The sequence below is a fragment of the Acomys russatus genome, chromosome 12, assembly GCF_903995435.1.
Source record: "Acomys russatus chromosome 12, mAcoRus1.1, whole genome shotgun sequence".
Lineage (NCBI taxonomy): Eukaryota > Metazoa > Chordata > Mammalia > Rodentia > Muridae > Acomys > Acomys russatus.
Genome location: NC_067148.1, coordinates 12,551,319 through 12,568,179, shown reverse-complemented (window position 1 = coordinate 12,568,179; position 16,861 = coordinate 12,551,319). Strand labels below are relative to the sequence as shown.

Sequence of the window (16,861 nt, the reverse complement as noted above, 5' to 3'; positions counted from 1 at the left end):
CCAAAAAGTGGCTACATTTCCTTGCTACCAACTAACTACAAATAGATAGCAAAAAGAAAAGCAATGAAGAAGGCAGCCATTAAAATAAATGAATTAATCATTTAAACGAAGTATTTGGCTCATGGCAAATAGGCGCTTGAACATAGAAGGAAGTCAGGCCCAGACAACTGAGTGGTGGACCAACTGCTGTGACTGCCCTTCACCTTCACAAGAGGGAATGAAGTCGTGTTTAGATTTTGTTAAACACGCTTGCCCGAAACACTCCCAATAAGCTCGTGGGTTTGTGACAGGACTAACCTTGACTCACACTCCTCGGGAAACCCTTTCCTAACTGTGTCCTGAGTAGAATGTATGAAGAGTATCTACTTGTTCCACCTAGTAAGATACAAATGAACACAGAAATTTCTGGGAAAAGGCTCAGCTTTCTTCTACCTCTGCCATGTGAGTTCTAAAACTCAAGCTTGCTCTCCATGGCTTTACTAAACATGAAACCCGGGGGGAGGGGGGGAAGCAACAACTGGGGTTAAAAATATAAGAAATGCTTACATATAACCAATGGTCCACACACTCAGGATTCACCTTATGGATTTAATCGTCTACAGGACTTTCATTGATGAACAGGGCTCTGGACATACTAAATTACCACACAAATCATTGCCTTTTGACACGTTGGATACTTTTACAGTTTAATTTGCAAACAGAATCTTTTTGTAACAAATTATTTTTAACCAAATCATATCTTGAAAACTGTTTATATAGAAAACCCAGGGAATAGAGTGAACTGCTCATTGTGGAAGGCCTTACATCACATTATTACAGTAGAAAATACAGGAGGTAGAAGGTAACTGAAACACCAATGCAACATCAGATTCAATTCCACAGCTCCTGCAGCTACTCACACATGGTTTCAGAAACCAAACCCAGCATGTCCAGTAACCATAAAAACAGTTAAAACAAAAATTGCCATGAAAGCCCTTATGTCATGCCTGACATAGGGAGGTAGGAAGATGTAAGAACCAGGACACATGAGACATGACACTTTATCTACAACTCCTGTTTGCTTTACTGAGGATGTTGTTTCAAAATTCAGTCACCTTCTTCAGCTTCAGACTCAGATTCTAGAAAAGAGATTTAAAAACAGTCAAACATCTTGGTTTAGGAAACCAGCTTCCATTATTTGAAACTTTATAAAGTTTAAGAACTTGACTAGTATCAGCTGAGAAGCAGCCCATATTTGCATATCTCCAAGATTTCCACTTCTCTACTGTTTATTGTAGGGCACCATAATGGGTCCAGCAAGGCCAGTAAGTTGCCTGCTGTCAAGTCTAACCCAAGTTCTCCACACGTGCCATGGGATTCACACCTATACACATACACTAAAAATATAATACAACTTTAAAAACTACTATAATAGTATTCAGGGAAGCAGAGGAAGGTGGATCTCTGTGAGTTCTTGGCCAACCAAGACTACACAGAGAAAAGTTGTCTCTAAAAAAAAAAAAAAAAAAAGCCTGCCAGGTGTGGTGGTGCGCATCTTTAATCCCCATGTTCTGGAGGCAGAGGCAGGCAGATCACTGTTGAGTTTGAGGCCAGCCAAGGCTACACAGAGAAACCCTGTCTCGAAAAAAACAAAACAAAACAACCAGAACAAAAACAAAACCCAAAAAGACAAAAAAGAAAGCCCAAAACAAACATTACAATGATTAGGGCTAGTTTCCCCTCTTGGCTTCTATTACCTGTGGTTATAGGTAATAAACAACAGACACAATGTGCCAACAGGATAAGACAAGTGTGTGGAGATTAATCAATGTCACATTAAACCCATTCCAGTAGGTGACCTATAGCTGTTAATCCTAGCACTGGGAGGCAAGCCATTCAACACAAACCAAACACCACCACCACCCAATTTACAAGCACGCTGCACAAAGGAAGGCTTACCTTCTTCAGCATTTTTGAGCCATTCTACAAACTTCTTCATCTGCTCAAGGAAGACACTTTTCCCCTTGGCAACATGTGCATCTTTATACCACTTCAGAATGGGCTCTTCACTCAGGACCTCAGCTGAAAACAACAATACTCATGTCAGCAAGTTACTTTTTAAAGACTTTATTTTATTTATTAGTATACAGTGCTCCATCTATATGTAACACCTGTAGGCCAGAAAAGGGCACCAGATCACATTATAGATGGTTATGAGCCACCATGTGGTTGCTGGGAATTGAACTCAGGACCTCTGGAAGAGCAGTTGGCGCTCTTAACCTCTTAGCTATCTCTCCAGCCTCTATGTCAGGAAGTATGACCATAGCCTTTCTACTTAGCCACACAAGATACAAATGCCTACTTGGGTTGTTTTTCTGTGGGGTATGGGTGGTGGCAGAAGGGAGAGATAGGGTCTCACTTATGGATTTAACTTGTATTTATCTTGTGAACAAGGTTTATAGATGTTCTAATAGCAATGTACCGAATAAAGCCACCCAGGATGTGGGGAAACTACACTTGAGAGGCAGAGGTAGGTGGGTCTTTGAGTTGCAGATCAACCTGGTACGTTCCAGGCCAGTCAATAGAAAGTGCTAACTTGGCTCAAAAACAAGCAGTACAACAACCCTCAATTTAACCACAAATGATCTCACTTTGTGAATATAAGGGAGCTCATGTGCAGACACTCTTCCCCTTTCCTTTTTATTTCTTCCCAGACAGGGTCTGTGTAGCCTTGACTGTCCTGGACTCACTTTGTAGACCAGGCTGGCCTCGAACGCACAGTGATCCACCTGCCTCTGACTCCTGAGTGCTGGGATTAAAGGCGTGCACCAGCCCCAGCCCCAGACACTCCTTATTTCCAGTATTTAAGGATTTTTATTCAACTTTCACAAGACTTACTTACCTTTATAAAAAAGCACCACTATTTTCTGGAAGGCTTTCATGAAATGAATGTTATCATAGCAATACTCCTGAATCTTCAGTAGCAGAGTCAGTTCAGATTGACCTTGAGTAGTAAAGGCAGCAAGTAGAGGGCTGTATTGCTTTAAAAGAAAAAAATGAGTGACCCATTATAATGTGCTCCATTCCAATACAAAACCCTGTAATATACATCATAACTCACCTTTACTACCATGATCAGTTCATTGGAAATCAGGAATAAAAAAATGGTGAAACAGAAAGAGCTACCAAGTGTACTTCACTGAGGTTAAGAAACAAAATAACTTTCTTCTAACATTCCCTCAGCAGCATCAAATCATAGACTTGCTACTTTTTGGGGGTGGGGTGGGGTGGGTAGGTGGGGTTTGAGACAGGGTTTCTCTGTGTAGCCTTGGCCGTCCTAGATTCTCTTTGTAGACCAGGCTGGCTTCAAACTCACAGCAATCCGCCTGCCTCTGCCTCCCGAGCATTGGGATTAAAGGCATGCGCCACCACGTCCAGCAGACTTGTTACTTTTAAACATGTTTATTTTTAATTTATGAGTCAAATAAAGCCATGTAAGCCTTAGAAGCAACTGTTTATTTACCAGCAGATCACCCCCTAGCACCACAAATGTGGCAAATACTTGGACAGTGGTTCTCAACCCTCCTGATGCTGCCACCCTTTTATACAGTCCCTCATGTTATGGTGACCCCCAACCATAAGATTATTTTATATTTACTTATTTATTTATTTAGGTTTTCCGAGACAGGGTTTCTCTGTGTAGCCTTGGCCATCCTGGACTCACTTTGTAGACCAGGCTGGACTCTAACTCACAGCGATCCGCCTGCCTCTGCCTCCCGAGTGCTGGGATTAAAGGCGTGCGCCACCACGCCCGGCCATAAGATTATTTTCGTTGCTATTTCATACCTGTAATTTTGCTACTGTTCTGAATTGTAACGTAAGTCTCTATATTTTCTGATGGCCTTAGGCAACTCCTGTGAAAGGGTCATTCAACCCCCAAAGGGGTCACGAGCACTGCCTTAGACAAGCCCCCACTGACACTGCACACCCCACCTGAACTGTGACCAGCTGCTCCACCAAGAGGCAATTCCAGTACCTTCAAGTGCTTGATGGCTTGCTCTGCTACAAGCTCCTCTTTTTTGTTCCATTCCACAGTGCTCATCACACTTGACCACACTATCCCAATGACAACTGGTTCTGGGATGTTATTTTTTTTCATCTCTTCCTTGACATATAAAATTATCTGCAAAAGATAATTAGTAATGGAAGCTATTGTCAATACTTTACACATCAAATTTAGACATTTTACAAAATGCCTACAAAGTTGCAGGCCAGCCAGAGATGTCTGGTGGGTTCATGTCTGAAATAAGCAACCAAGCAAAGACAGACAAGTCTTTTCCCACTGGCAACGAATTTCACCTGTAGCACACACAAACAGAATACCTTTGCCACAGGACAGAATCTTGAAATTCAACCTATTTTATACACAAACTGGCTCAGCAAGCAGAAAAAGGTGCCTACAACTGAGGCTGACATCCCAGGACTGATCAGACATGCGGTGGGAGATTGTGTATATATACCCACCACTAAATGTAAAATCAATGAGCAAAGACAAAAACCAAACTGGCTCCAAATGAAAAAATGTCTGTCCCTGGCTTATACATTATAAAATCTTCAAAGTTATACCTGGGCATCAATAAAACTTCGTATGGAAAGGGCTGAAGGAAGTCCAATTCTACAATTATTAATCTAGGCTCACTATGGGGAATACTGGGGGCTCCTGAATGAACAAAAAGATTCATGAAAAATTAAGACTTAAAAAGATGGCTTAAGCCAGGCGGTGGTGGCGCACGCCTGTAATCCCAGCACTCAGGAGGCAGAGGCAGGCGGATCTCTGAGAGTTCGGGGCCAGTCTGATCTACAAAGTGAGACCAGGACAACCAAGGCTACACAGAGAAACCTTGTCTCAAAAAACAAACAAACAAACAAACAAACAAAAAAAAAAAAGATGGCTTAAAGCTGAGTGCAGTGGTGCAGGTATGTAATCCCAGCACTTGGGGAGGCAGGGATAGGCGCATCTCTCTGAGATCAAGGCCAGTTTAATCTACAAAGTGCAGGACAGCCAGGGCTACACAGAGAAACCCTGTCTTGAAAAACCAAAGAAGGAAAAGATGGCTTAAAAAAGGGCTGGACAGACAGCTCAAGATTTAGGAGCACTTGAGTTCCAAGGGGAGCAGACCCGTTTAAACCCGTTTCTGACCTCCTCGGGCACCAGGCAAGTGTGCGCACACGCGGCACACAGGCAGGACAGGCATGTGCATAAAGAAAGAGTGCTTCCACAGAGTGGCTTACGTCCTTGAACGGGTCACCGCGGGACATCTGCTCCTGGAGCTCCTTCTGCAGCTCCTTCCGTGCCCCGATGGTCTGCTGGTTGCGGACATACTCCGAAAGCTCCTTCAAGCCGGCCTCCGTGAAGTACTTAGTGAAGTGCTCAACACTTTGCTTATTGGCAGGAAACAGCTCCTGAAAGAACAATTGGTTAAGTGGTCTTTACACAAAGTGAAGAGCAGTGTTCAGACTAAAACAGTAAGTTTATCATTATACCATCGAATGAGTTGGAAGGAGTGAGAAGGAAAGGCACCAACCATCAGTCTGTTGTCCATGCTGACTTTCCGAAGACTTGCAGCAACTGCATTGATGTCTTTTTCGTTTATCCATGATTTGAAAAGCTTTACAGCAAAAGCTGCTGAAACACCTGTAAAACAAAGTTGCTGGTCTAACAGATACATCTTCTCCAGTGTCTCCAGGACCAGCCAGTCCCCACTTCCTGTGTCAGTGTGAGCACTTCACCACGTCCCCTGTTCTGTCCATGCTAACTGACCCAGCTGCAGCTGACAATTTATATGCTAACCAGTGCTATGAGAACTAAAGGGATCTTGAATTGTCAGCAACTTGGATGTATTGGGGTGCGGGTAGGTGTTTAAGAAAATGACTGTAGGGACTAGGGGTGTACCTGAACTCCTGGTTCCTCAATTGACACGAGTCCCTGATTTCCCATGGAACTCTTCAATTTAGTACACTCACACTTGCCTCAACCCTGGGTATCTGCTGTACTCGTAAGACATACCCTAAACTTGGGTGCTAAAGGTGTGCACTAAGTGCCAACCAGCCTGGAGCGGGGCTGGACAGACAGCTGCGCCAATGGCTAGGACCCCATCACAGACCCAGCACCTACCTACTTGGCAACCGCCCGTGCCTCGCTCCTGGAAGCCCAGCTTGCCCCTCTGCACTCCCAAGCTTCCCATGTGTGTGCTGCCCATGACTCACACATAGATAAAAAGCCTAAAAAATTTTTTGAGACTGTTTTATTATGTTGTTCATTTTGATACCAAATTCACAACCAGCCTCCAATGATGGAATTCAGGTCTACGCAGCCATGCCTGTTTTAGAGAACTTGGTAAAGTGTTTGCCCAATCTGAGTCTAATCTCCAGAACTCATGCTGAAGGGGGAAGGAAAAAAATGCAGGGCACGGCAGTGTGTGCCTGTGGTCCCAGCACTAAGGGGATGGAAATAGATGACTGACTCAGGCTCACTGACCAACCAGCCCAACCTACTCAGTTCCAGGTCAGTGAATGACTCTCTGCACCCCAAAGTAGATACCACCAAAGGAACAGCCAAGACACCCCTCCCCCACCTCTAGGCATGCATAAATGTCCACACACCCACACACAAACAGGACACCATGCTTTTACACCAGTACCTTCTTTAACCAGATTCTCATTATAAAGGCTGTTAAGAATGGATGCATTAAGTGTTCCATTAGCCAGAAGAACCCCAGTCAACATGGCGAGCTTGTTCCTCTCTGACTCTGAAAATCCCTTTAGGAAGAGCAACAACTGCAAAAACAAACAGGGGTAAAAGAACACTTGCATTATGTTAAGAGAAGCAGTGAAACAAACTACATTCAGCTGAGGCCAACCACTCACCATTCGTATCTGCACCACAAGACTCATTAACCCGACAGTCATGGACAAATTACTTAATCTCTGTCTTGGTTTCATTAGATTAAATGCGAACAATAGAACTCACCCTACTGGGTGTTTATTAATATTGAATAGTTAGAAAAGAGCCTGATACTCAATGTTAATTGTCAGATTTTCTGCTGCTGCATCCACTTGTGAAATATTTGACATCAGGATTCAAATACAAGTAACTTCTTTAGCAGCTCTCACCCTGACTCTTAACCCTTCATCTTCTGAAGGATTTCTAGACTTTCACTGGCATTTATTTCAACACAACATTAAGTGACAATGTCTAAATTTCAGATAGTTCGGCAAACTAACTGATATAACTTCCCAAATGATAGTTCAGTAAGAACATCTAATACTATATCCAACTTGTGGCTGACTTAGAACGTAACATTTTCCTAACAGGCCTTCTCCCTTCTGTTCTGCTTGAGTTGTGTGTGTAAAAAGTACCTGACCACCCAACTCCTCCTCTCTTGGGATCTTTGTGCACTGTGGAAAGATTATCCTTGTATATTCAAATGCAGATTTATGTTCTTGCGGAGATCTAATTACAGGTGGACCTTGGCATAGTTAAGCATTATCTGTCTCAGTGCTTTATAAACACTCCCTCTCTCATTTTATTGGTTTTAATTAAAAAGCTGATGGCCTATAGCAAAGGCAGAAAAGGAGGAGGAACATCCAGCACAGACGGGGGTGGGGAATGGAGGAGTTTCCAGCCCAGCTGGGCTAGGAGCAGGAGGAGGCAGGACTGTAAAACTCAGGTGAGCATAAATGGGCACATGAGCTAGCAGCTAGTTGGAACAAATCTGCTGTAAGGCCTAGGCATTCATAAATGTAAGCCTCCATGTCATTATTTGGAAACGGTCACCCCAAAGGTCCCATTTTACATGCCTCATACCTTTTTAACTTCATCTTCAAAACCTTTCTCCAGGTATTTGTAGCGCCTGATTAACTTGTTAAAAACCTAGAAGAAAATCCAAGTCATTCCTAGAACCAAAAAGAAGACTCTCCACTGTATCATTTCCTCACATACCAACAGCCACATCTCGGTAGCGTGTCACAACATGTGTACCAAAGGCTAGTTAATTTTTGCTCAAATAACAGTAAGATCATAGAATATAGCCATACTCTTCCTAGACACAGACAGCAAATTCTAGGGATGGCTACACTACATTCTTTGCTTACAAGCAGTAAGAATGTAACTATGAAGCTAAGTGTGGCAACAGCTCTTAGCATTGGAAGCTTGGGCGTGAGGGCTGCTTAAGATCACATCTCTGTCCGGCTACAAGGTGAGATCTAGGCCAGCCTGCATTGTTGGGCTACAAGGTGAGATCCAGGCCAGCCTGCATCAATACACACTTTTTTTCTTCTTCAAAATAAAAAGAACAGTTCAATATGGCGATCACAACAAAAACTGATGATTCTGTTCATCTTAGCTTTTTTTCTCCAGTCTCCCTATAAATAGCCCAAGTCTGCCTCAAATCTTCTAGCCTGTCTCCTGAGTGCTGGAATTACAGGCATGAATCACCACATCCAGTTAGTATCTTTCTTTCATGTGGGGGTGGGGAGGGAGGAACTAATAGGCTCTCACTTAGGCTAGGCTGGCAATGAACACACTGTGTACCTGAGCATGACCTTGAATTCCCAATCTTCCTGCCTCAACTTCTCAAGGGATGGGATTATAGACATGTGCTACCCAGCCCGGCTTACCACCTATTTTTGTCTTTTCAAGATAGGGTTTTCTCTGCTACACAGAGCCCTGGCTGTCTTGGACTCTTTGTAGACCAGGCTGGCCTGGAACTCACAGAAGCCCGCCTGCCTCTGCCTTCCAGATGCTGGGATTAAAGGTGTGTACCACCACACCCAGCTCTTACGGCCTTTCTTGTTTGGTTTTGTTTTTTTTCCAGACAAGGTTTCTCTGTGTTTTACAGCCTTTCTTAAAGAGAGTAACTGCAGAGAAACAAATTCAGGGGCTGGAGAGTTGACTGGGTGGGTAAGTGTCCACAGCTCTTGCAGTTCAGTTCCAGCACTACCAATGGTGGGCTCACAGTGCCTGTTATATAGATTCAGGGGGTCTGTCTCTGAGGACACCTGCACTCATATGTACATACCCATAATTAAAAAAAAAATTTTTTTTGTTTGTTTGTTTTTTGAGACAGGGTCTGTGTTAGCCTTGACTGTCCTGGACTGCTTTGTAGACCAGGCTGGCCTCAAAGTCACAGCCTCCCGAGTGCTGGGATCAAAGGCGTGTGCCACTATGCCTGGCACAATTAAAAAAAAAAAAAAAAATTTTTTTTTTTTCACTGTTCAAAAACAGAGAAAAGGGGGTTGGAAAGATGGATCAGTGGTTAAGAGCACTAATTGCTTTTCCAGAGGGCCGGGCTCAATTCCTAGCATCCACATGGCAGCTCACAACTGTTTGTAACTCCAAGATCTGACACACACATGCAGGCAAAACACCAATGCACACAAAATAAAAATAAACAATAAAACAAAAAACAGAAAATAAAGGCTGGGTATGATGAGATAAGCAGATTTCTGTGAGATTATGAAGTGAGTTCCAGGACAGCCTGTTACAGAGAAACCCTGACTCAAAACACAACCATACTAACCCAGAAACAAAACTCCAAACCCACAGCATATTTATTCCTGAACATGAAATTTCTAACCCACCATATTTCATTAAGGCCTATACCCTTAAAACATGAAATCAAACTTAGCCCATAACCCCTTAGGCCCAGATGCAGTGGCCACCCGACGACAGGCTGGCTTACCTGAGCAAATGCCTGCATGGTCTCCAGGTCTTCTTGTGCTGCGAACACACAGACATCTGTGCGCATCATGTCATCTGCCAGTGTGCCACCTGGGGCTAAGAAACATTCAACAGTAAGTCTGCAGTAACTTTTGTCTAAAGTAGGCGATCATTTCAGCCTTAAGTACTGGTAAGGATTTCCAATATAAAATAAAATGGTGACACTCTAAGATCAATTAAAATCCAAGTTGTTAGATGGCTCTTTATGTATAAATAAAATGAAAAATTTACACAGCAATCAAGTACTCCTACCCAAAGAGAGGAAAGATATTTGCTGTCAAGCCTCAACACCTGAGTTCTGAACCAAATGGTGGAACGAGAAGCTAATATTTACTACACATGCCCACACACATATATGCACATATGAAATAAATATAAATGTTTACTGAAAGAAACTCAATGAAGCAACCATTTAACAGTGCCAAACAGGTCAAGTAGAAATGTTCAGATTTGGTTTTGATTATATTTTTTAAAAGTAGCTCTTTAAACTGCCAAGGAGGTCACACCATACCATCACGCCCTATTCTTTTAAAGAAGGATCTTGCACTTAGCCCAGGCTGGCCTGGAACTCACGATCCTCTTGAATACTGGATCACAGGTATGCATATATGCCACAACCTGCTCCAAAAACCACTTTTCACATCTAGCAAGTGAGGAAGGCAAGAGAGGAAGCCTCAAGTCAAGGCTAGTGTGGGTTACATCCAAGTGGAATCCTATCTTAAAAAACAACAAAAGCCCTTGTCTATGAAGCAACTCCAAGACAGCCAAGCCAACACAGTAAAACCTTGTTGCAAGCCTCCCCAAAAGCCTTCAAAGAATCCTCCTATGTATATACATGAAAAAATATTCCTTTATAAATACTTCAAAAAAGGTAGGTTTGGGGGCTGGAGAGATGGCTCCATGGTTAAGAGCACTGGGTTCAATCCCCAGCATCCACATGGAAGCTCACAACCCTCTATAACTCCAGTTCCGGGGGATCTGACACCTCCACATAGAAATGCATGCACAGAAAAACAATTTAAAAGAAGTTTGCTGAAGCCAGGTATGGTAGCTCCTATCTGTAATCCTAGCATCTGGGAGGCAGATGGGTTATTGCCAAACTGGAGAGGTTGGGACGGGGATTAACCCTATCTTAAAATCTCTAACCCTTAGCCTACAAAAGGCAACACAACTAGAACCCATCCCTCTTGTCAGGTTTGTCTTTTTGTTTTGTTTTTCTTTTTTAAAAAGATTCATTTATTATCATGTATACAGCACCTTGTCTGCACATACACCTGCAGGCCAGAAGAGGGCACCAGATCACATTATAGATGGTTGTGAGCCACCATGTCGTTGCTAGGAATTGAACTCAGGACTTCAGTGCTCTTAACCTCTGAACCATCTCTCCAGCCCTTCTTTTGTTTTTCAAGGCAGGGTTTCTTTATGTAGTCCTGGCTGTCACGGAACTCTGTAGATCAAGCTGGCCCTGGACTCACAGAGACCCACCTACCTTTGCCTCCCAAATGCTGAGATTACAGGCATGCACCACCACACCTGGAGTTTGTCAAAAACTCACTTTCTGGCTTCTCTATTACACTTCCCTGAATTAGACCCACAAAGCCCAGACACTTACCCAGCATTCCGCCAGCCACCAGAATGTCAAAGAGCGTCTCTGCATAGCGGCGATAGTCAAGTTTTGCTCCAGAAGCATCAAGAAACTTAGCTACTGCTTCCAAATCAGTACCAGTTTCAGTTAAGCCTTGAATAATACAGTCTTGAAACTGAGTAGGGTCAAACCTCTCTTTTTCATCTGGAAGGAGAAAACAAAACAAAAACCCGAAACATTTCATTTTCAAGGTTATCATAAATGGCACAGACCAGCAAATAAGATAACCAAATTACTGAGTGTCATTCAATTCAATAGCTGGAAAAAGGCAAGAAAATACCCAAGACTTGGAACAAGAAAGATGGCAGGAGAAAGATTTAAACACAGCCAGTTTCCCCTCAGCATGCCCAAGGCAGGACGACTGACCTGGTCAAGAACTATGTGGCTGCTCTACTTTCACAGGCTGAATGTGCTAGGACTTCCTGCTCCCACTGTCACCAGACTGTTCTAAGGAGCCTATACTAGCCATTGTGACACGACCCTTTAATCCCAGCACTAGAAAGCAGGATGTGGTGGTACACGCCTGTAATCCCAGCACTCGGGAAGGCAGAGGCAGGCAGATCGCTATTCCAGGACAGCCAGGGCTACACAGAGAAACCCTGTCTTGAAAAACAAAAGAAAACAAACAAGAATGGAAAAAAGGAAGGAAGGAAAGGCAGGCAGGCAGAGACGTCTACAAAGTGAGAGTCCATGTCAAAAGCAAATAAAACAAAACAAAACAAAAACCCTTAGCATTGCCCTTTCTATACCAGGCATACTTTACTTCCTAGAAATTTGCACTCTCAAGTTTCCCCCTCCCTCCCTCCATCTCTCCTTCCTTCCTGACTCAGGGTTATAGGTATCTGCCTAGACCTGGACTTCCGGGTGCTACAGAACTGAGAATAGAATCCAGTCTTGTATAGGCAATCAAGCACTACTGAGCTACAGTCTAGCACTGGTTTCATTAGGTTGATACATTGCCTTCCTAACTTATAACCATCGTTTTGTTCTGTTTTGTTTGAGACAGGGTTTCTCTGTGACTTTGGCTGTCCTGGACTCACTTTGTAGACCAGGCTGGCCTCAAACTTGCATCGATCCACCTGCCTCCAGAGTGCTGGGGTTTAAAGGCCTGCGCCACCACACCCAGCTGTGTCCACCTTATTAAGACAGCCTCTCATTGAACCTATAGCTCACTCTGGCTAGACTGGCTGGCCAGCAAGTTCCAGGGATCCTCCTGCCTCTGCCTCACCCACCCACCCTTGACCACAGGCGCAGGCCTAGCTTCGATGTGAGGGCAGGGGTTTTCATGCTTGTGTGGCAAGCCCGTTCCTGAGCTACCTCTCCAGCCCCCTTTTCTTTTGCTTCAGGGGAATATAATACACTATAACCTTCAACTTATGATGCTTCGGTTTCTGCATCGTAAGCTCTGAAAACCATTCCTCAGGCTTTAGTTTCTCTACAAGCAGTCTATTGAACTATGTCCCCAGCCCCACTTCTTTTCGTTTTGGTTTTTCAAGATATGGTTTCTCTGTCTAATGGCCTTGGCTGTCCTAGAACTAGCTCTGTAGGCCAGGTTGGCCTCGACCCAAATCACCATTTTCAACACCTACATTTCCTTAAGAAATAGGGTATGTTCATAAAGTTCTGTGAGTACTGAATAGTACACAGTAGAAAGCACTTAGCCTTCGCTGAATTGCCTGGCCTTTCACATGCTCCAGGGTCTCACTCACGCTAGGCAAGTGCTCTGCCACTGATGTGCACCCCAGTGCACATTTAGGTTAGATGGTATCCGAATCTTCACATTTGTCTGCTGATACCTGATTTATTTATTTTTAAAGATTTTTTTATTTATCATGTATGCAACTTTCTGCCTGCATGTGTGCCTGCCTACCAGAGAAGAGTACTAAGCCTCATTATAGATGGTTATGAGTCACCAGTGGATGCTGGGAATTGAACTTAGAACCTCTGATTCCTGTTTTTGCTTTTTTTTTTTTTGGAGACAGGGTTTCTCTGTGTAATAATCTTGGCTGTCCTGCACTTGCTTTGTAGACCAGGCTGCTCTTGAACCAGAGATCTGTCTGCCTCTGCCTACCTAGTGCTGGGACTAAAGGCATGCCAGGCTAATACCTGATTTATTTCTTTTTTTCTTTTTGGTTCTTTTTAAACAGGGTTTCTCTTGTAGTAGAAAAGACTTTGGTTTCACCACAAGGTAGACAGACTATTACAAAAAGATGGCAATATTATGTAAAAATGTCTATAAAAAGTAGAAAACTAGAAACAACCTAAGACCAGTGGTTGGTCCAAACTCTATTTCTGACAAACTACTCAGCAGGTTAATGTCTGCTCTACTTTTTCAGACAGGTTTATATTATGTAGCCCTAGTTAACCTGGCATTTATTTATTAGACCCTTCCATTAATGGACTCTCCACTGCCAAAATTAAAGATGTATGCCACCCCACCTAGCCAACATGTGCTTTCAAAGAATACCATTTAAAGTTGGTCCCCCCCCCCCCCCCCGTGTAACCCAGGCTGACCCTGAATTGAGACATCTATCTGCCTCTGACAAGAGTCCTGGGTTCAGTCTCCACACTGGATTACCAGTAGGAACTCACGCCTTTAACCCCAGCACTAGGAGGGAGCTGGAGACTGTCCTGGGCTACAATCTGAGACCCCATTAACCCTTTAATTTGTTTTGTTTTTCAGAGACAGGGTTTCTCTGTGTTAGCCTTGGCTATCCTGGACTCTCTTTGTAGACCAGGCTGGCCTCAAACTCAGAGATTTGCTTGCCTCCGCCCCCTAAATGCTGGGATTAAAGGATTGTGTCACCACGCCGGCTTCAAACCCCCACCCCACCCCAGATAGGGGTTCTCTGTATAGCCTTTGCTGTCCTTGAACTCAGAGATCCAATTGCCTCTGCCTCTCAAGTGCTGGAATTAAAGGCATGCACCACCACTCCTGGCTTCATTTTTTTTTTTTTAATGTGAATCCCATTCCGTAATTCCCTAGGTTAAACCTATGATTTTCCTCCCACATATCTTTTCCAAGACCTAGAGCATATCAGACACTATCAAAGAGGCCACTTTCACAATCTCCTCAAAATCCTCTGGGAGTGCCCTCCCTTTCTTTTACCCTTCTTTGTTCAAATTCTTATTAAAACTCTAAATTTAAAGCCACAGCTTTAATCTTTGTGCCACTAGTTTCCACGCTAAAAGGAATATTCATACTAAAAAGTGAGGTTTGAAACAGTAGAAACACGAAAAGAGCTGTTATCTGAAATAGCAGTTAACTAGAAACTCAAGTTTGTTATTTTCTCCAGAGGACTCAGTAACAAGCTGCCGGCTGTGACAGAAGCCAAAATACAAAACGTCTGAAAGCTTAAGGAAGGTTAGCAGATCTTTACCTCTTTTTCTGGTTTTAAAACGCTGGCCTGATAGCGTTGGTTTTTGCTGCTTTTGATTATTCATAAAAGACACCCTAGAAAAAGAGAAATAGGACCTTAAAACACCTGTGCCAGTAACATTAGCTTCTAAAACAAAGTAGCAAACTTTTAAGTCAAAATCACCACTAAAGCAAACCGAGAACACTTTCAGTTAACAGGCAACAGAGCTGATGCAGCTACACTTCCCTCTACAAGAATACGTTTAACTAAGTGCTTGGAACTACATCCTGTCTCGTGGTAAATGGATAATCAAAACCTTAACTGCTCTTTGCATCTCCCACTTTTTCTAAGTAACCAGAACTTAGCCAACTACCACCGCCACGAGCTATCTGTCAAAGGGAATCCCTCCTGAATAGCTCCAGCACAGCCTTCACCCCAGAAGTGGAGCCTGGAGCCTGGAGCCGCAGAGACCGCTTTGCATCCTTCCAAGCTGCAAAACTGGCCACAAACGCTACAGCCCAAGCCGCCCTCCTCCCCGGGCACGTGTCTCCGCATCCACACCCTTTCCCGTGCCTCCCCGCCTCGCAGGGCCCGGGTGGCGGGCCCCAGAGCGCCGTGGGGTTCTTCTCCACCGACCCTGTCGCCTGCGGTGGTGGCCGCCGCGCCGAGCGGACCACAGGCGCCGAGGCGCTGCGCGCCGGGGCCCCCGCCGCCCCGTACATCCGCCCGCCCTCCAGCGAAAGCAGCGGCGGAGGCGGCGGCCGCAGTGGTGGTGGCGGCGGCTGCGCCCCGCCCGCCGAACCCCCCCACGCGTACATCACCCAACAGAGGCCGCGGTGGCTTTGTTACCCAGGCCAGCCGGGGCGCACACAGGGGTGCGCCGCCACCCCGGCGCCCCGCGGCCTCGCCCGCCCGCCAGCCAGCCAGCCAGCCAGCCAGAGCGGCGGCCCCGGCCACGAATCCAGGCCCGGCACCCGCCCGTCCCTCGGAACCGCGCCGCCACCCCTCGCCCTCCGCCAGGCCATGGCGCCCCGCTCCCGCGTCCCCCCGGCCCTGCGCCGCGCTCGCCTCCTCACCGAATTTAAGGCGAAGAGAAAAGAGCCAGAAATCCCCGAGCTGGCGGCAACTGCGGCGCTGTCTCCTCTGCGACCGGAACTAACGCGAGCAGGAGGAGAGGAAGAGGCGCCACCCCCGCCTCGGCCGCCAGCTATCGCGAGATTTCTCCCCTGCGCCACTTCGCACCCTCCCTGCCAGTGACGAAGGGTGGCAACTCGAGGGAATGGACGACCGCGGCGGGTGGTGGTAGGCTTCTTTATTCCGCTTCAAAGCCCTCGGTTGCCCGGACGCTTGTACCAGGGCAGCCCGTCTCCCCTCCTCCACCGCATCGTCGGGTCTCTCCACGCCGGGTGGGCATGGAAAGGTGAAGCGGCCCCTCGACAGGCTCGATTTGGACCCGTCCGCCCTGTCCGAGCCCAGACCCCTCCTCCGGAAGCCCGAACCCAGCCAGGGGTAGGGTGGGGGACGCTGGTAGCCGTAGGGCTAGGCTAGGCCACCGCAAGTCCCGCCCTATGTGCCTGGCCCGGGTAGTCACGACTTGCTGGGGTCTCTTCTGAGGGTGAGCCTCCTTGCCTTGCGGTGCAGAGGGCAAGTCTGACCCCCTTGCAAGTCACCACGCCTTGCAAGTGGACCTAAGGATGTGCCCTTATCACGAAGTCTCCGAGATGAGGAGGTGTATTCTCGGGGACATCAGATGAAACTGTGCTCTCCCCTGTTTGTGCTCTTTTCATCGCTTCCTCGCTCTCCTACCAAACCCCGAAATCGGGATTTGTCCTTAAAATCACCTTCCCCGTCTCGACTCCTCTTTCTTAGCAAACACATCGGTAGAAACCAGTCTGCATTAACTCTTGACGCTTTGACCGCTGCCTTCACCTACCAACTTGAGCGAGCGGAAATTTTACTTCTTAGAGTTGTTCCCTGAAGTTAGAGGAAAATCCAGTCATTCTTAGTCTTCGCCCTGCTTGCCTCATAAATGTTTAGTGTGTTCCAGGTCTCCTGAGAAGCTTGTTCTGGGTATTCGAGTTACTCAATAGTCTTTGT

The 16,861-nt window shown here is 45.5% G+C and overlaps 1 protein-coding gene across 2 annotated transcripts; it reads right to left on the bottom strand.

The window, feature by feature from the left end:
* Window positions 1-551: 551 nt before the first annotated feature.
* Bzw1 (basic leucine zipper and W2 domains 1) lies at window positions 552-16,006 on the bottom strand. Of its 2 annotated transcripts, XM_051153848.1 has the most exons (12): window positions 15,841-16,006; window positions 14,786-14,859; window positions 11,373-11,549; window positions 9,723-9,817; window positions 7,847-7,912; window positions 6,681-6,816; window positions 5,565-5,674; window positions 5,272-5,442; window positions 4,016-4,162; window positions 2,882-3,020; window positions 1,939-2,061; window positions 552-1,118 (listed from the first exon to the last, which is right to left on the bottom strand). In XM_051153848.1, the coding sequence occupies exons 2-12, from the start codon at window positions 14,847-14,849 to the stop codon at window positions 1,087-1,089; spliced, it is 1,260 nt and encodes a 419-aa protein (XP_051009805.1). In that variant the 5' UTR covers window positions 14,850-14,859; window positions 15,841-16,006; the 3' UTR covers window positions 552-1,086. The 2 variants fall into 2 exon arrangements, with proteins under 2 accessions (XP_051009805.1, XP_051009806.1); XM_051153849.1 differs by lacking the exons at window positions 9,723-9,817; window positions 14,786-14,859; window positions 15,841-16,006 and having other exon boundaries at window positions 11,367-11,450.
* Window positions 16,007-16,861: the final 855 nt, after the last annotated feature.